Consider the following 20,137-nt stretch of genomic DNA (forward strand, 5'->3'; position numbering starts at 1 on the left):
TCTTTGCTTTTATTTTGGCTAAGATTCATTGAGCTTCTTGGATCTGTGGGTTTATAGTTTTCTTCAAACTTGAAAATTTTTGGCCATTTTTTCTTCAAATAATCACCTGTTCCCACTGCCTTTGCTCCTTTTTGGCTTTTAAGCACACATACTCTGCCTGATATTTTCCCACAGCTCACTGAAGCTCTGTATTTTTCTCCCAGTATATCAGTTTGGGTAGTTTCTGTTGTTATGTTTCCTACTACACTGATTTTTTCTTATACATTATCTAATCTGCCATTACTCTTATTTAGTGAATTTTTCATTTTTTGATATTGTATTTTTAATTTTTAGAATTTTTATTTGGTTCTTTTGTTATATTTTTAATATCTATCCTCATTGTATTCATATTTTCCTTTAAATATGTTTATAATAGCTGTTTTAAAGTCTTTGTTTGCTAAAACTATTTCATTTCTATAATTTCTGGGTTTGTTTCTAATGGCCAATTTCCCCTCAATTATTGGTTACATTTTCTTTCCTTTTTGAATATTAAGTAATTTTTGACTGGATGCTGGACTTCATGAATATTACATTATTGAGTGTCTGGATTTTGTTGTATTCCATTACGGTGTGTTTTGGCTGTCAAGTTACTGGTAGATCAGCTTAACCCTTCCAAGGCTTGTTCTTATACTTTGTTAGGGTGAACCTGGGCTAGCCTTTTAACTAACATTAGTTCAGCCCTCCTACTATGGTATAACTTCCTAGAGTCTCTATTTTTATTAGTAGTGACTTCCTGGAGCTCAGTTTTGAGAATTATTATAAGGCTAGTTCTGGACTTAGTAGGAAGGAATGCTCTTACGGATTAGTGATATCTGTCATGAATTTGGGTTTGGAGGAATGGGGCCATATGTCCTATATATTTGCAATTCCCATACTGATTAAAGGCACTCTTTTTTTCTAGATTTCTTTAATTACACAAAAAAAACTTGTTGCTACTCTCTATATTCATCTTGACTTTTCCACATGTAGGAAATATATCTTATAGTTATAGAATGTCTATATTCAAATAATTTTTTCATTCATCCACTCCTTACTCATTTCCTCTTTCTTTCTCTCTAAAAATATAGTCAATATGATACTCTTATTAGAGTAGTGGTTTCTGGTCTGTACTTTTTGTCTTCTTTGTATGTTTTTTAAGGTCAATGGCTCTGTTGATTGTATTTTCTTGAATTCCAAGTATTTTTAAATTAGAATTTGATATGTAACTAAGTAACAATATCCTCTCACCTGCAAGTTATTCTATATTAGGCCAGTCATGGTCCTATAAGATTAGAATATGGCAATTTAGAAAAATGCCCTACTTTCAAACATATAATTCTATTACTTTTTTATGATGGAATATTGTTAGCTAAGTGCTTTGGGCTACAGAATCATCTGGATGATGATAATTACTTGTTGTGATTCTTGTTATGATCTACTCCAGATCACTTGGTTCTTGTCCTCATTTTCTGTGTGTATACTGTGTTAAGGAGTTGCATATTAGCAAACTTGCAGGGATTTAATTTGTGGGTCACATGTGAGAGAGAGCTGCATTTCATTTGGACAAGAAAGTCATCTTTCCAGTCTTCACATTTGATGGGGATGGGGTGGGAGATGGAATGGTAGAAATTGTTTTACCATTCATTTCAGTTGTTATCAACTTGAAACACTTCTTGGTGCTAAAAACCTAGGATGTTTAGCATAGTATACTGTCATGAAAAGAGTGAAGTGTCAAGAACCAAGTTCTAGTCCTAGCTTGTCATTTACTAACTCTGTGATCATAGTAAGCCACTTAACCTTTTTAACTTTAACTTACTCATATATTTAATGAGGTTAATAATCTGTTGTACCTGTCCCACAGAGTTGTTGGGAGGATCCAGTGAAGCCATAGATGTAAAAACCTTTGAGAACTTACTAACGGTATATCATTGTGAAGGTAATATTATGGTATTGTGTATGCCACTTTATACTAGATTGGCTCCCCCCCTTAGGAAAATGGATGATGGAGTTGTGATATCTTTGTTCAATTTAAAAATTCTTCATAGATTTAAAAATTATTTTAGGAAGCCTTCTGATGATGGTTCTATTTAGGAAAAAGAAAACTGATGAAGTATCTGCTGTGTTTTTTACTAGGGCACAAATAATTTCAGTGACAAGTATTCATCAGTTATGCTTTGCTTTACAGCTTGGAATCCTATCCACTGCCAGCACATCGAATGCCACAACGCAATTAACAAACCAGCAGTGAAGGTACTGTTTTATTAGACCTGTGTCATATTGTATTGTCAGTGGTCAAACTATCAGGAGCAAATTGTTGAATTAAATGTTAGTTCATACATTTTTCATGGAATTCAGCTTAATTTTTCACAGTGGTGAGACTTTCTTGGTTTCCATAATTTTGTTTCTATATCTGCCTTTCTTTCTGCCTAAATCACAATGCCCTCTTTTGGTTCACCGAGGTGTCAACAGGAAAGAGGTACTTTCTGTCGATTGTTTCAGTTACTTCCCCCCCTAATTTTATGTCATACTGCATTCACAGGAGCCCTCTGACTTCCTGATGATTTCTGGCCACCTACTCACAGAACTCATCACAAATCAGATTTTCTTCCTCTCTTACAGGCAGACAGTCCCAGTCTACTCCTCTGGCCTGGCCTCACTTTTCTCACAGGCTGTTCCTTGTAGCCAGTCCTCCAGGATAGGCCAAACCATCCGACTTTCTGCCTTTTTTTTAAATTGAGTTGAAATTGATGGAACTTAAAAATAATCATTTTAAAGTGAACAGTTCAGCGACATTTAGCATTTTTGTAATGTGTGACCACCACCTCTTCTATTTCCAAAACATTTTTATCACACTCCAAATTTTACTTTCTGAACCCCATTTTTCCTAAAGAGCTTCATTTTGTATTTTTACTTTATGCTTCCCAGCAAGGTAACATTCTTTTTAGTGTGACAAGACATGTTTTTGCACAACAACAGGTCTGCGCAGGTGGTATTTAGTCCTTTCTTTACAATATGAGCACTTCCCAGATGTACATGGATATAACCTTATGACTTGTTGATCTAGGGTATCCAATGTCCAAATGCTTATGGAATAATGTTAAGTGAAAAAGAAATTATGGAATTGTATATAGTGTGATGCCAATTTAGTTTAAAAATTGCATATGTGTATATTTATATTCATATTCATAGTAAAAACTGCCAGTTAATGCTCATCAGAACATTACTGTGATTGCATTGAGATGGAGGGTTATTGAAGCAATTAAATTTTCTCCTTTCCTTTTCTCTATTTTCTCAAACCTCTACATGGGGCATATGTTATATTTATAAACAGAAAATAACTACTTTTTTAACGCAAGATCAGATATGAGCATATTAATATGGGTGTAAATAGATCTGTTTAGAGTAGAACAGAATTGACATTACTAGTCACAAATCAGATGGGTCACGTTAATAAATTCATTTAACACATTAGAAGTCAACTAGCTAATCTCTGTTGAGCTCTAACATCCCAGGAGTTTTCCCTTTTGTGTGGGATGGACAAATATCTTTACCTGACGGAGGCATCAGTGACTTTTTAGACATACAAGTAAGAGGTGAAGGAGAGGTCTGCTTGGGGCACCTGGGAGAGACTCAGGGAAACAGATTTACCCTCGCAAAAGCCTGACATTTCCATAATATTGAGCTATCCACTAGGCAGTAATGATTTGCCAAGTAAAAAAGTATTTATTTTTGTTGCAATAGGTTGCAAAAAAGTACTTTTGGGGCAAGAGCCAAGAGTTGTGATAGGATTCACAATGAAAATATGTTGCAATTTATAGTTCATTAATATCACATTCTGCTTCTGGGTTTGCTTGATCCTATTTGAGAATCACTTTATGAAATACTTTGGAGCCCAGATTATTATCTAACATGGGAGTCAGCAAACTATGGTGCATAGCCAAATCTGGCCCACTGCCCGTTTTCGTAAATAAAGTTCTATTTATTTGCTTATGTATCCCCGTTTATGGCTGCTTTCGTGCTACCAACAGCAGGGTTGAGTAGTTGTGACAGAACACATGGCACATAAAGCCAGAAATAATTTTTCTCTGACCATTTACAGAAAGTTTGCCAATCCCTGATTTAACATACCAAAAAGTAGTTATCCATTGCATCAAAAGAAGCATAAAACTTACCCTAAGGAAAAATGTCACACTGGATCTTTAGCATCAGGAAATATATAATTTAGAGATTTAGATGGTATAATTATTTAAATTTAGGAATTCTAACTCTTCTTTCCCCAATCATTGAAACTCCTCAGGGTTTTAGCTTTAAATGACAGGCTGTTTGGCTTATAAGTTTGGTTCATTTTCCCCCTTCAAATTAGTAAAAACAACCAAAGGAAAGGCAGAGGGATGTTCCAGAAGAATTTGTGGCATATTAACTACATAATCAGCTATACTATGTATTGATTATTTCTTGAAGGGCAGGAACAGAATTCAAAATGACTTTGGTAAGTCATAGAAACTTAAATTGATGCAAAGTACAAAATTCAGTGAGTCACCTGAATATTTTGTTCACTTTATTTAAAACATCCAGATATTTGAAATATCCTGATGATCAATTGTAAAATGAACATTTTTCATCTCTGAGCTTAGGCTTACAAAAAACTCAGCCATAAATAATCAAAAACTGAACAGGGCACAGCAGGGTTAAACAAACTACAGGCTATGTGTGAAGGAAAAACATACACACCTGGAAGTGAAACATTGGATGACTAATATAGAACTTAGATTCCAGAGTGAGAAAAGTGAATCATTCATTGTTAGATTTAAAGCTAAATTTTCTGAATGAGGTTTCTCTTAAGCAAAAGAGAGACTCTACTGCCAGCATTTCGGTAAGAGTTATGATTTTTAATCTTAATAATATATTTTCCTTTTCCTAAAGAGAGACATTGTGTTTACCACTTTAGAGAAGGAATTACTGTATGAGTAACATAGAGGCAATTTGAGCAGCCATTGAAGAAGATGATTTTTTATCTTTGTGGAATGATGGTAGATTTCTTGATATTATTTGTTACTTGAATTGTAAATAACAAGAGAAATGAAAACACACAGTAGCCCCATTTAAATCAACCATGTGAACTCATGGGCCAGTAGAGGAAAAATGGTTACAGGTTGAGTGGGTTTTACTAAAAATATTTGTTCCTCTTTGCTTTTGAAAACCTGTCATTATTGAAACATTGGTGCTCATGATATCAGGAATGTGATAAACAGGAGAGGAGATTTCACTCTGTCTTTTCATGTGTTTCAGATGTGCATAGACCCTTCCCTGTCAGTAGCGTTGGGTGATAAGCCGCCCCCATTGTATCTGTGTGAAGAATGCAGCCAGAGGATCGCAGGGTAGGTATGAGGGCCTCAGAGAAGAAGAGTGGGGCAGTAATGAGGAGATAGGACCAGTCAGTTGGGCTTAAGTTGGTTACATTACCCACATTCCCCATTAACCTCTCTGCTTTTTCAAGGTTACTTTGTCAGATATTTAATATATAGCAAAGTTTCATTTGAAAGATTTCAGCGGTGTGAAGTTGTAATAGTTCTCTCTGTGTGACAAGAGGAAGCAGTTCCACTTACTAAAGCAGCTCCAGTTTTCAAGCGACCCTACTAAAAAGGCCACAGAGAAAAATAAAACTGTTTTTTTTTCACATGACATTTAATTCATATGGGTTCTCTTTGCTTGTTGGTTTCATAGGATCACACTCAGCTTTGTACAAATCCTGCTGTATTTTGGTTGACTTACTTAGCATCTGGAAAGTATCATTTAAAGATAACTGAATAACGAAATGCCTATAACTTATAATTTAGCTGGAATGCCTTAGACATTTTAAAAGTTTATTATGATAGTCCTCTTAATTACACTTCCTTTCTATTAAAAGCCTTTTAGCAATAGCGTGCAGCTTATAAACATTCACGTGGAAGGGTAACAGTGCTAAGAAGTTCAAAAATGACTTTTGTTTTTCTTCGTAGGGACCACAGCGAGTGGCTGATCGATGTTCTTCTGCCACAAGGTACGGTTTACTTCAGAAAGAATGAGTCATGAGTAATCATGACTAAGGGCATGGTCTATTGGTCTCCTTTTGTACTATTTTATTTAATAAAGGCAGTAACCAAAGTATTATAGTGTATGAATATTCATTGATATGAAACATTGTATCAGTGTCTTGCTTATAGTATGCCTATACGTTTAATAATGAGGGAAGAGGTATCATTTCTACCCAAATTAAGGGGAGATGTTGAAATTAGGATTCTGCATGATTTAAGCCCTGCTTAATTATGTTTTAAGAGATTTTCTGTATACATAACAGGTATTACCAATGATATGTTAGCTGTGCCAGGTCAGAAAGAGAATAAAGAACATCAGCGGGAAGAGCATTGAATAATGGGATTTTTTCGTGCCACTATTACTAGCTCTGTGTTTTTAGGGAAAATCATTTAATCACTGTGAGACTTAGTCTCCCCATCAGTAAAATGGGGATAAAGTGTATCTGACCCATCTCCATGAGGAGGCGAGATTGTAACGCTTGTCGTTCGTTAGAGTTCTGAAAGCTATGCCCGCCAGGTTGACAGATTGGATAGATGGGTAGTATTCTTCCTCACATCGGGAGGCAAGTATTCCAGCCACCGAATTGGAGACAGTGACCAGGAAAAGTTCTGGACACCAAAGTAAAGATGAAAGGTAGAAAAAGCTGGGCGCATCCTGAGCATAGATAGGCACACAGGAGGGACTCGATATATGCTTCAGAGGTAGAAATAAGACTGTGAAAGGCCTCATTTAAAAGGATATGTAAAAACCTTAGCTAAATTCTGTGAACTTTCTTTTTAAAACTTAAGGCCTGTGTTTGATGATAATTACACTATTTGTTTGTAGTCTAACTTTTAATATTAGGCATCTCTACCTTAAGAAATAAATTAATTTAACAAGTACTCTCCATCTGTAGAATGGGTCAACAGAGGATAAGCCTCTGTGTCCTTCAAGGAGACATTTTGAAAATTTATATAAGAAGATCTATATAAAGATTTGGGCATGTACGAGTCAAGGTAACTCCCCATCTCCCCCTTAAATTAGGCTACCTTGTTAGTGAATTCCAGGGCTCTGAGGGAAAACCCATAGTTAGGTCCTAAACTACATTTTAAATATCAGAAGTATTGCTGCATTCTGCTTACCATCTCCGGGTGATATTCATCTTTGGAGGAAGATTGACAATAACTTTTATTATTTATCTAGAGATGTGACTAACCTCCGATTAAGATAAACTGTAAGATATCAAACTGTTCCATAGCCATTAATTACATAAAACTAATTTTAAAAACTGAGTTGTATATTTCATTGAATAGGCATCCACTAATTCATAATTTCTAGACAAAGTTTGGGAGACATTTACCTTTGATCTTTTTAATAAATTGTAACATAGACTATACTATAACTAATAGTTTAGTTAATTTTTTGAACACTTGCTATTTCAAGGGAGGTGTTAACATATTCTCGGAAAAATTATTTTCAAGTACTCTCAAGCATCAACTTTCACGGAAATAATTTGTATGCCCACTCCCAGGAGTTTTAATCTATTCATTAAAGTCAATCCTGAAGTAGACAGTGTGACAGCCTTGTTCCAACTGGCCAATCCATGGGTTTGAAAATTGCTTTCTCTTAAGTAAGCATGCAGCTGGCTTTACACTAGTTAAGGACTAATATAAATTGATAGTTCAAGTAATTGAAGTTTCTATAGTTCTGATATAGCAAGTCATCTCCATGGTGAAGCTCTAAATATGTCACATCAACTCAGTGTCATAGTGTAATGGAACAGCAGTAAAGAGAGAACCTGTAGACATATTGGTCAGTCTGCCTCCACCTTTGATAGCCTGTGTGATCCTGAAGAAGTCATGAAGTCATCCAACAATAAATAGTGGCCCTGCGTTTTGTTTTCTGTCAAATAAGGGGGTGAGATTCAAGTTACTTGGCTTTAACATGATCTGAATTCTAAGTCATGTCCGAGAAGGTTGAGTTACTTATAGGGACCGGTGCAGTATTTGCAGCACGCAGGTGTTTTTTAACCTCATTAAACATAAGTAGATGATAATTCATGAGACGAGTGAGAAGCTGTTGGGGCCAGGTCTAGAGGTTATATTATAAAACTTGTTTTTACCCCTCTTCGTGGCTGCCCTTGTTGAAAACGGGCCCTCTTTCTTTGTTGATATGTTGTGTGCCTTCCCCTTACAGCTGAAATATCTGCTATATGTCAGAAGAAGGTAAGAGCAACCCATCTGTGTGGTGGGGCATGATTCGCTGTGTTTGTATGTAAATTCACTCATTGACATCTGCCTCATTTCTGCACCATGGTTTCCCAGTATGTACATGTTACTGTATTTGTGAAGGGGGAAAAGAAATAATTTAGCATGCAAGATTTCTGTGTCTGAATGGTCTCTATTTCCATTTCTGCTTTTGCTCACCCATCTTATGTACAAATGTTTTTGACAAGTAACCTGAAATAAAAGCTGTGTGCTTCTCTGGAATAGAATTCTAATTACAAAATGGTTTGAATGACTGTGTGATATGTGCAGCTTAACTTTGGTAAATGAGGTATCTTGTATGCTAAACGTCTTTATTGTTTTGAAGTGGAGTGCACATAGTCCAATGTATGTGGTAACACATACTCGGACCAACTATATATGGAAAATACTCATTTATATGTAAGTTGAATATTATCTCTAGCTAAGATTCCACCTTCAGATTTCCTTTAGCCACCTTTCATGACAGTTTCCCTAAACCATATCCATCTTTTTTCTTGTTCTAGTTGTGGAAAAGTACAAGAGAAGGTAGTGTGGTGTCATATAAAGAACTTTGGGTTAGGTGGTTGAGATGCTTGGGTTCTGGCCAGCTCTATTTCCACTTACCTATGAGACCAGGTACAGGTCATTTAAACTCCTTAAGCATCAGTCGTGAATGGGTACCTTTGGAGGGCTGTTTCAGTTATCTATTGCCACGTAATAAACCATCCTAAAATGTAGTGGCTTATAACATCAAGCATTTGGCTGTGCTCAACTAGGCTTCTTTTGATAAACTCCTGTGGGCTCTCTCATGCATTCGTATCAGTTGGTGAGTAGGCTGGGGGTTAGCTGGTTCCAGATGACCTCTCTCCTGTCTGGGGCTTCCACTGGGATGGCTAGAATGGTTAGGATGACTGGGCTGTCTAGCCCTTCCTCTTTCCATTAGTCGTCTCATCCTCCAGGCTAGGCTGGATTTGTTCATGGTAGCAGTATTCTGAAAGAATGAGAGAGGAGATTGAAAGGCGTTTTGAGACTGAAGCCAGAAGTCACGCAGCATCACTTCTGCCGCATTCCATTCGTCAAAGAGGGTACCAAGGTCAGCCCTGTTTCAAGGACTGGGGGAAATAAATTCCTCCTTTTTATATAGCAGCAAGAATTTTGTGGTCATATTTAACCCACCACAATCTACCTTCTGGACATTACATTCTTGCATTCTCTCCAAATGCAAAATACTCTCACCACCTTGCAAGACCTTCAAAAGTCTTACCCGTTTATAGGGCTTCAGGCTTAAAGTCCATGCTCTTGTGATGTGCACCTGGTCTGGTCACTGATGAAACTCTTGGGGTGCAAATTCTCTTGATCCAGAGACCTGTTAACTAAAAAGGCAAGTTATCTGCTCTCTACACACCTCACACACAATGGTAAGGTAGGGACATGATAACAGCAGCGGACTTCTGTTCAAAAAGAGCAAGAGGAAGCAAGGAGCAGCCACCGGTCTATAGCAGCTCCAACCACGCACACCACGGTTCTGTCTGTAGGAATATTGAATGTGCCTTAAATTGGATCTGGTTTTTCTTTCTCGGAGTAGTTACCAAGTCCATTGTTGTCTTCCTGGCATTTTGCTGCGCTCTCTGAGACATCTCTCCTTTTTGATAAGGAATGGCCCGGGCTGCAGCTGAGTAACTCTGTAAGTCTGCTTCCGGCGTGTAGACGTTGGGGTTTCACAGACCTTTTTCCATATTGAGCTGTGCCTGTCCCCTGCAGTCTAAGTTGGTGGTGCTTTTGCTAGTGTGACTTTAAAACTTTGTGGATTTTCAGTAAATCTCATTGTGGTTCTGTGCTCCCAAAGCCACCTAAAATTTTTTTGAAATAGTTCTTTCTATACTTTGGGCATTTCAGGCTGCCCTTAAAATTATTAGAAGCCCTGTTCTAGCTGAGAGGCTTAACTGGGCATCACCTTATATCCTTCTGAAGTTTTAACAGGATTGTACAGTCATTCAGCAAACTCTTAATTTGATTTTTATCCTGAGGTTATTTCTTTGAGAATCTTTCAGAAGCTGGAGAGACTAGGATGAGAAATAGTTTTATTTTGTAAGTCAGTATGTTCTGACTTTGGTGATATACCTAATATATTTGACACCCAGAGTGGATAGTTTTTTTGATATTCCCCTCCTTTATATGATAAAATTATTTTTAGTAATAAGCTTCAAATTAGCACATTTTTATCACTTACCCTTTAATAAATGTTGTATTTTATATGAATGTTATTTTGGAGACCTTCCAGTAAGTTCAAAATAGTTCAGAATTGTTCAAGCTTGCTTTGGGCACAGTTTGTACTTTTGGTATTATATGTTCCTACATTCAAATAGTAGGTTTGAAATAAGCATTAAGATTATAGAGATAGACCTTGATTGTTTCAATTTTGTTGTTCTATGAGACCATTTGGAGTTATTTATTTATGTTTAAAATTTAAAGCAGTGAATGAAACAGTGGCTGGAGTAAACATTTGAACACCCCAGCAGAATCTAAATCTAAGGGAAATCTCTTCCGTTTACTTTTGAAATGAATGCATATAGCTGACTCCACATGGATTGAGGACTACTTGTGGCTTATAAATATATTATTAAAATCTAGTGGGAACCACAGCAATTGTTTAGAACTTTGATGAACCAAATATTATTTTGAGGCAAAGTATTTCATTGCTGATATTATTTAGAATTGATGGCACATGGTGCTAAAGCAGGTTGACTTTCAGTTGGTACTCCAGATACTAATATATGTAGTATACCCAGATACTGCATAAGAAATCATTCATAATGTAGCAACATAAAACACCCACCATTTAATTATGTGGGTCAGGGAGTTGGACAGGGCACAGTCCACAGCCTGTCTGTGCTTGATGATATTGGAGGTCTCATCTAGGAAAACTTGAATAGCTTACAGGTGGAATTATCTAAAGGCTTCTAGATGATATCTCTGGGATTGGGCTTAGCCAGGACTGCTGACTAGAGACTTAGTCATTGCCTCTCCATGGAGCTTGGCCATGGCAGAGTTCTGAGAACCGTGTCCTGATGAGGAAGTTTCTGAAGAGAGAACATTCCAAGACAGTCCGGTGGAAGCTACACATCTCTTTATAACCTGGTCTGGGAGCATATAAGTATGACTTGGGCCTTACTCTCTTGGTTGAAGGAGCCACAAGCCCATCTCGATTCAGGGCATGGATTCAAGGAGGCACATCTGCAGGACCAAACTCCAAGAGCCTCACCCGCAGCTGGACTTCGTTTAGATGAGAAGACCTTGGGCCTCTGGTTAGGAATTTCCACGTGGGAAGAATGTAAACAATGTAACCAGAAAATCGGGTGGAAATTGCAGACCTTAAACTTCAGGACTTTATTATGGCAAATAAGTACCCACTAAACCCATATCCGTATCCTATGGTTTAAATCACAGCAGGAGTCCCAGAGGAACAAAGACTAATTATAACCCAAAGGAAGAAGTAAGCGCTAAGGATGTCCTCTGCTCTAAGCCACACTGCTAGTGGTGTGGTGGTGGTTTGGTGGGTGAGCAGGAGAAGCCCCAAACCAATAAAAATTCCTGAGCTTCCAGAATGAATTTTAATGTGCAAAAGAGAAAGAGAAAGAAAGGGCACAGCGCAGGAAAGAAGCCCACTTGGACAAGTCAGGGCCTACTTGAATGCCAAAGAAGGCTTGGGCTTTAGATGCATAAGAAACAAGCTATATTTTAACAAATAATTTTTGAAAATATTAATTAAAGGAAAGATATAAAAAATTTAATTTGCTCTTATAATTTGTTGGCCTGAATCCTTTTCAGAAAATGAGATTTCCCACTGCTGGTACCCAAAGCCTCTTGCTAAAATCAGAGTGGAACAAGCCATTGAAATGGTTGTTCAGATTGACAGCTCAATATATTGTCAATGTCTTGATGTAGGCTTTGCGCTTGCCTCCTTCCATCTTCTGTCTCCCCAAGGTGGCTGTCATGGAGTTTGTCTCAAATCTTCACCAAGCTCTGAGTTCATAAGGGCTTAGAATATTATATCCCCTAGAGGTGTTCACATCTTTTTAAGCTCTAGTGAAAGATTGAAAAGCTCTCAGGACACAAGACATTGAGTATGTGGTCGCATGTCTAACAGGCTAGGGGCGCATTTTTTGGTGCAGGCCAGGGATGTTTCCTGACAGCGCCTCAAATTGCTTCGTGTGGATGCCACCTCGCTCCTCTGCCTCTGCTCAGCAGATCCGACAATAGCCCCCCTGAACTTCAGAATCTTAGGCTGCTCCACTTTTCTCATTTCCTTCACTTCATCTTTTGATTCCTTCCTGTAGATGGTGTCAACGGGTGATTCTATGAATGGTTTTTGCTGCGTTTTATATGTTACTGTGGTGTCAATATTCTTGAGGTCTTGACAGAAAGCCCTGGTGGGAGTGGAAGGGCCTGCTTTGGGTGCATCAGCTCAGTGTAGTACACCCCCCTCCCTGTGCTTCACGGCAACAAGGACAGACGAGCTGCTGTGGATGTGTGCTCTGTTAGTGGTTGATAAAATAATTTTCAAAGTGTACACTGGGGGTTAAAATTATTCCTTTTCTTTGCTGATGTGCTGTGATGTGCTCTCTTTGCACCCTGGTTTTAATTTTTTCTTCATATGTCTCCTGAAAACTCCTGAAACACTAACACAAAATAATCCAGAGAGCTCTCCAGCCCCCATGACTGAGGTGACTTTCCAGAGGGCTTTCTGACACAGTTCCACTCATATGTAAAGTGTTTCTCCCATGCACACTGATAGAAACCACTTTTCACCTTTATTTTTAACTGTGACTGAAATCTAACTGGATAGAGATGACCTGCATTCTGGAAACTAGTGGCACTTCAGAAACAAGCTGCCACTTTTGATGACCCCTTTAGTTTCCCTTCCTTCCAATTCTGAGCCAAATTTAGCTCAGTGATTCATTTTAATTGATTTCACTTTTTTTTGCCTCTAGAACTGCAGTTCCCATGTTAGAAGAGCAGTTGTCACCTGCTTTTCAGCAGGGTGCTGTGATCCTCACGGAAATAGGCCTGTTCGGTACTGCAAAAGGTGCCACTCGAATCATCACAGTAACGAAGTGGGGGCTGCCTCGGAGACCCACCTCTATCAGACCTCCCCTCCGCCCATCAACACTCGCGAGTGCGGCGCCGAGGAGCTTGTCTGCGCCGTGGAGGCCGTGATTAGGTAACGGGCAGTTTATTAGTCGCTTGCTCTGAAAATACCGCCTTGGCTTTGAGCCACCCTTCTCACACTGAGATGTGCAAATTTAATTCAACTTCAAGTGCCCTCAGCCCAGCACAGTGTCACAGTGATGATGTTGTAATTCATTCATTCAACACACATTTTTATCAAATGCCAGTTATGTGCCAGGCATGAGTTGGGCACTTGAGAGGCAGAAGAGAATAAAATGTAGTCTCTGCCCTCAGGTTACCCACCTAAGGCCTCTTAAAGCAGAAGCAGGCAATTGTGATCCAGAGCGGTGCGCGCGGCGATAGCTCGGCAGTGGGTGTTAGGGGGAGGGAAGTGGGGCACCAGTCCCAGCAGGGGTGGGGGGCCTGGGGCTTGACTGGCAGCAGTGAAGTGGTGGAGAACCCTGGGTTAGTCAGCACTGGGGTCAACCAGAAGGCTGTGGAGTAAGAGGGGCAGTCCTGCAGGCTCCTGGCTTTTTCTTCTATTATGTGACAAAGAAAGGAGTTTTAGAAATGGGGATGTCTAGACCTACTCTCTTATTGTGTAATACTCATTGAGGCAAGTTTCTTAAAAATTAAAGAAATAATATTAGAATGTAAGTTTTAAGAATAAGGGACAGTCTTTTCTGTTTCTCCCATCCCAGTGGCTGACACAGTAGAAATGCGATAAATGGTTGTCAAATGAGACATCACAGAAATTTGGAAATAGAAAAAAAAAATCAACTGTACCTGTTGATTCATCATTATCATCCATTTTGCACTTTTTTCTAGTTTTATTCAAATGCATGTTTTATTTCAATAACTGTAATCACAGTGTATCCACAGTTCTTTTTGATATAACATTATACCATTAGCTCTTTTCAATGTTGTTGTGTAGTTTCCATATTTATCATTTTTAGTGGATACATAATATTTATCCAGGTTATTTTTCCCACCCTTAAATAGGTAGAATGCTTTTATTTTTTTACTATTATAAATAAGTGATACATATGTATGCATATGGTGCTGTTTCTATATTTTTTATTTCCTTAGGGTAGATGACCAGATGTGGGTGACTGGGTCAAAGGGTATGAATACTTTAATGGCTTTGATACAGCACCAAAGTGATTTTTAAAGAGCGTATACGAATTCATAATGCCAAAGGTGCTGTATGATATTGTTAGTTTTGCTACACCCTTGCCAATATTGGGTATTATTTTTAAAAACGGTCACTTGTTTAGCAAATTGGAAAGGGAGTCTTTGTTGCTCATTTTCAGGTTTTTGAATACTAGATATTGAATATTTTTCCTCTGGGTACAAGATCCTCAGTCTTTCGTCATCTTATACATTTGATGTCCACATAGCTTCACTCTAGATACAGGGGAAGCATTGACTTCTAGTAGGATGGGTGATGAACCAGAAGCCAGAAGGCATCAGTTCTGCTTTATTCTAATTAAGTGAAGGAAGTAGCCTCTTTGTGCCTCAGTTTGTTTATCTTTAAAATGGGAATGGATTACAAATAGTAAGGAAATGAAATTAGGCTTCTTGGAGTAACTCCTACCAATTTAAAAGATGCTTGATTACTCATAAAGTAATTGCTCTGAATAGGTCATCCTCTGGAATGTGTTTTTTGATAGTCTAACTTAAAATCTCTCCTCTTTGGCCCTGGTCCGTGTGGCATAGTTGGTTGGAGTGTCCTCCATACCCGGAAAGGTTGCAGGTCCCATTCCCAGTCAGGGCACAGACCCAGGTTGTGGGTTTGATCCCTGGTTGGGTTGCTTACCGGAGGCGACCAATCGATGTTTCCCTCCCTCTCTTCCCCCCTCTCCCTGCCTCTCTGCCTAAAACCAGCCTTTAAAAAGCCCTGTCCTTTTTGGCAGCTTGTTGAAAGAAGCCGAGTTCCACGCGGAGCAGCGGGAGCATGAGCTGAGCCGCAGGCGGCAGCTGGGCCTGTCTTCTTCCCACCACTCCCTGGAGAACGCCGACTTCGATAACCAGGACGACGACAAGCACGACCAGCGGCTGCTCAGCCAGTTTGGAATATGGTTCTTAGTAAGAGAAGCCGCGCTGCCCTCCGCCCGCTCGCTCCCACTCCAACGTGCACCCAGCCCTCTCCCTCCTGCTCGAACCCGCGCAACTGCGCAGGGCAAAGTTAGCCTCAGCCCTGGGGCCCTATGCCCCAGGACAGTGGCACCCAACCCCGGGCTGCATGTTAGATTCATCGGGGAGGCTTTTAAAACATGGCATGCCCAGATTTCACTCTAGATTCCCGGGAGCTTCTCAAAAGCTTTCTAGTTGGTTCTAATGAACAGCCAGGTGTTGAAACCTGCTTTGCCTGGCTCTAGACTATTTCAGCTGTACCTTTTGACAGGAAACAGATGGGAAGATAGCTTGGGTATATTCTGAAAGATTAGATTCAATATGATTTACAGGTCATTCTCACCCTATTGTCTGTATACATAAAATTTTTCTTGAAAGTTAAGTCTCTGTGGAGCTTTTTTTGTATTTATTGCAAGTCTGCCTATAGCCAAAGAAATTATAGCCACACTAACACAAGGAATTGGATTGACTGATTGAACTGCAACGTTTGTTCCGTAAAAATCAAACATACAGATCCAAAATTTCAAGCAAGCTGGATTTGCCAGTTCTGCAGAGAAGCAGACTTTTGTTTCTGCCCACTGGAGATATGAACTAAGTCTCCATAGTGATACATCTCTTATGCTTTCACATGGTTACCCAACCCAAAAAAGTCTTTTTTTTTTTTTTTTAAACCAAATTGGGATTTAATTGTTGATTTCACATGTCTTGTTCCCAGAACTTATTGTCTAATGACACAGTGACTACTATTGTGAACGTTTTGAAGGCAAGGATAGGGTTTATTTATTTTTTATATTCCTAAGCCCTACTCCACTGCTCAATAAAAGATTATTTCAGAATAAGCGAATGAATGAATGATTAGTTGTTTTAAAACGCCTATTTATAATGTGGTGAATTGGAGGTGGGGGCTCGAACATTTCAGAATTATTCCTGATGGAAATTCTCAGCTAAATCCAGTCATGTTAGAACTGAAATGTGTATAGTTATTTTTTTCACGGAAGATATTTAGGAAATTTCACTTTGTAGACGTAGCTTTCTAAAAGCATCTATCTAGTGCAGATTATGTAAAATATTTCTTATAGGAGAAAAGGCTTATTGGGAGGTACAGTCTTAAGGGGAAATGATTGTTGCAATCCCCTCTCCTTGAAGAGAGAAACACAATTTCTAAGATAAGTGATCTTCCATCATTTAGAAAACTGTCTATTTGAAATGGATTATGTGGGACATATTTCTTTTTCTTCTGACTTTAAATGAACATGTAATAATTATGTAAAGATGGATGGAGGCTGAAGCAGAGTCTAATCTGTCTATTTCCAGGTGAGCCTCTGCACACCCAGCGAGAACACACCTACGGAAAGCTTGGCCAGGCTGGTGGCCATGGTGTTCCAGTGGTTTCACTCCACAGCATATATGATGGATGATGAAGTTGGAAGTTTGGTAGAAAAACTGAAGCCTCAGTTTGTTACCAAGTGGTTGAAGACAGTATGCGATGTTCGCTTTGATGTCATGGTCATGTGCCTTCTTCCCAAACCAATGGAATTTGCCAGGGTAAGTGGAGGCCTACAGCTCAGGCCTGGCTGGAGAGGAGAACTTGGGGAGAAGCTCCGCCTTAGCCATTAGAGTGTTATCAGTGTCTGCAGAACAGGAACACTTTGTATTTTAGTCAGTTCAGCTGAACGAGTTTAGTGTGTACATTTTAGGTGATGTCCTGCTTTGGTGTTGGTTTGGGATGGGGAAGAGCAGAAGATGAATGTGTGAGGTATCTTTAAGAATTTAAGGGGATATTCTTTCCTGACATTGCTGAATATTTTCATCAAGAAACAGAAACAAAAAGCCTCCCTGTGAGGTTGCTAGAGCTCAGTCCTTTTCTGGTCTGTGAAAGGCGACCGTTTACTTTGGGCAATTTCTGTGGTTTCACATATATTTCTGTTAATGAAAGGTAGAAGTCCTTGCCCTCCCATTTGGAATGTCAGACAGGTTCAGGAGCTGCCCAAACCTTTTTTGGTTTTTCCTCTGGCTATAGGACAAAATTCTCTGTGCTTCTTCCTCTGGATCCCAGGCTTCAGATGTATGGCTGAGAAGACCCCATATTTCTTAATTACAATATAATCAGTTTTTAGCAGCAATATATGAAAAATTTTTCAAGGTATTTTCTAAGTGTATGTGTGCACATGTGTGTATGTGTGTGTTTTGGTTTCTTTCTATGGGGTCTTGAGGCAATTTTCAATTTAAATAAGCCATTTCAGAATAAAAGAGAACACAGACCATCTAAAGGCATAAGTAGCATTTGTTAGATTTTCAGGACTTGAGTGTTCTGTGCATTTATCAAAATGTACTTCTTCCTTCTTTGGTGCCACCTATTGACTCACATATAAAACTGGATTTTTGCATAATGGAAATTTCCATTTCCTGGCATTCTTTGACTGTGTTGATATATTCCCTATTATTATTTCTTTCTGAATAGTAAAGGGCTGGTGTCATCTGACTCTGGAAGATAAGAAGAAATGATTATGTTGGGAGGAAAACTTTTCTATCTTGGGTTCAGTGGTTGGGGGCCTGCATATTAATTGGCAACACACATATTAATAAGAGAAGAGATAAAGTTTATTTACTCTTATATGCAGGAGTACTAAGAGATGAGTAACTTTCTCAATACCCACAGATACAAGGTTTTTAATACTTGAATGGGAAGATAAGGAAAATTCTTTTGGGCTTTTTGATGCTAATGGCACTGAGTTGTGTGTCCCCAAGGGCAGCTGAATCAGTTACATGAGGTAGGTTTTCAGTGAGGCACCAGATAGGGGCGAGTGGTATTCACCAGATTAATACAGGTTCAGACTTGGAGCCAGTGCTGGGTCTGAGGCCACTTGGCAAATGACCCAGGGTATACCAAGTCTAGCTGCAACCTGCTGGGTGCTTGCACAACTTTGTGGTGGGGCAAGATATTGGAGTCATCAGCGTGAGGCCAGCAGAGCTTATTAGACCCAAACAAACTAAGATTTGGCCATGTGAAGGGCAGGCTCTGTATCAGTGGGGCATGTGAAAGAGAAATGGCCCCCTTCTTAGAGGCACACAACTCAGTCTGTCCCAGATTCTGCCAGGAGCCCGATCTCAGCAGGGCGGGGCTGCTGGGATTCTGGATGATAGAGCTTATGGATCTCCTATGAGGGGAAGGTGCCAATAAGGTTCATGGAAAAGTGGGGGGAATGGCCTCCACCCCAAAACCACACAATTCAGTCAGTAACACCCCTGAGTCTGCCCAGATCCCTACATCCTGGCCCAGGCAGCTGACTCCTCAATAGGGTGCAAGCTCTGCAGGGTAGGGTGACAGGAAGTCTAGAGGGTGGGGCTATTGTATTGCCCCAGGCTGATGCTGTAAGGAGGGGAATGCTCCACCCAAGAAAGGTGGCATCTGTGTTGTGGGAGAGTGACTCAGTACAGATGTTCTGGGGCTGTCGTTTCAGCTCTCTCCCCAGAGTTACAAGCCCAGGTCTCTCCTCATGTGACTCTAGTCCACTCCTCCCTGCCTCCACTGGTGAGTGGCTGCAAATGTGATTTTGTGTATTAGCTCTTTAAGAGGGCACCTGTGTCTCTAGTAGACTCTTATCTCTCCCTGGAGGACAGAATTCACGCTAATTTTCACAGATGTTATATAGGTGCCTCTTCCCAGCTCTGGTGCTCTGAGCTGGGGATCTTGGCTTGGGATTGAGACCCCACACTTCAGAGAGAACCTTTGCAGCTGAGATATCCTTCTGGAATCTAAGCCATGCCCATGGGAGTGGGGCCAGCCCTTTTCATGTCTCTGCCTTTCCTAACAGTCTTGATGTGGCTTTGTACCTTTGTACCACCTGAGTCAAAGGGGGCTGGTTCTCCCCTCCTCTGCTCTTGTTGTGCTTGCAAGAAAGAATTCAGATGAGTGACAGAAAGCAGTATTGAAGCAAAGCAAACGAATTTATTAAGGAAGCAAAGCAGGTGAATTTATTAAGAATACACTTGGCATAAAGCATAAGTGGGCAACTCAGCTAGTCTGAGTGCCCCACCTGGTGAGGGTTCAAGGGTTTTATACTTTTCCTCCCTATAGGTTTCAAGGTTCCCCTTTTACATAGTTGTGGCTTTTCTCAGAGCTCATGAGAACATCTGGTGATTTTTATCTTGGCAAGTCCCAAGACTTCTGACTTCCTTGTTCAGTGGGTGAGATAAACTCCCCCTTTTTTCCCTTCCCCACCTTGCCCTCCTCCTGCCCTAGTGGCTATTTATCCTGCCAGGCATACTCTCCTCAAGTGATACCATCCAAATGATTTTGGGGTTTTGTTATTTGTCCCTCAGACTTAATCTGTCCTTGGGTTTAGCTGGCACAAATGGTATTAAATGGGTCTTTGTTCTCTATTTTCCCAGGCCAGGGTGATTTAAGCTATGTATTCTCTGGTTAGGGAAGAGAGGTATAAACCTTTTGCCCTCAAAGTGTCTTTGGTTGGGGAAGATAAGGTCTTGTGATTCATAAACTGGCTGTAAGCTGC

The 20,137-nt window shown here is 39.7% G+C and overlaps 1 protein-coding gene across 4 annotated transcripts in view; it reads left to right on the top strand.

Moving 5' to 3' along the window:
• UNC79 (unc-79 homolog, NALCN channel complex subunit) overlaps positions 1-20,137 on the top strand; it is a gene marked incomplete at its 5' end in the record, with an annotated part of 151,041 nt that overhangs the window by 24,627 nt on the left and 106,277 nt on the right. For all 4 annotated transcript variants that reach the window (XM_081144717.1, XM_081144714.1, XM_081144715.1 and 1 more), the window contains 7 exons: positions 2,204-2,268; positions 5,308-5,396; positions 6,018-6,058; positions 8,269-8,297; positions 13,310-13,539; positions 15,404-15,575; positions 16,938-17,168. In XM_081144717.1, coding sequence (XP_081000843.1) covers positions 2,204-2,268; positions 5,308-5,396; positions 6,018-6,058; positions 8,269-8,297; positions 13,310-13,539; positions 15,404-15,575; positions 16,938-17,168 — 857 coding nt within the window. The remainder of the gene's footprint in view (positions 1-2,203; positions 2,269-5,307; positions 5,397-6,017; positions 6,059-8,268; positions 8,298-13,309; positions 13,540-15,403; positions 15,576-16,937; positions 17,169-20,137) is intronic.

The sequence above is a fragment of the Miniopterus schreibersii genome (assembly GCF_964146895.1).
Source record: "Miniopterus schreibersii genome assembly, chromosome: 1".
NCBI classification, from domain to species: domain Eukaryota; kingdom Metazoa; phylum Chordata; class Mammalia; order Chiroptera; family Miniopteridae; genus Miniopterus; species Miniopterus schreibersii.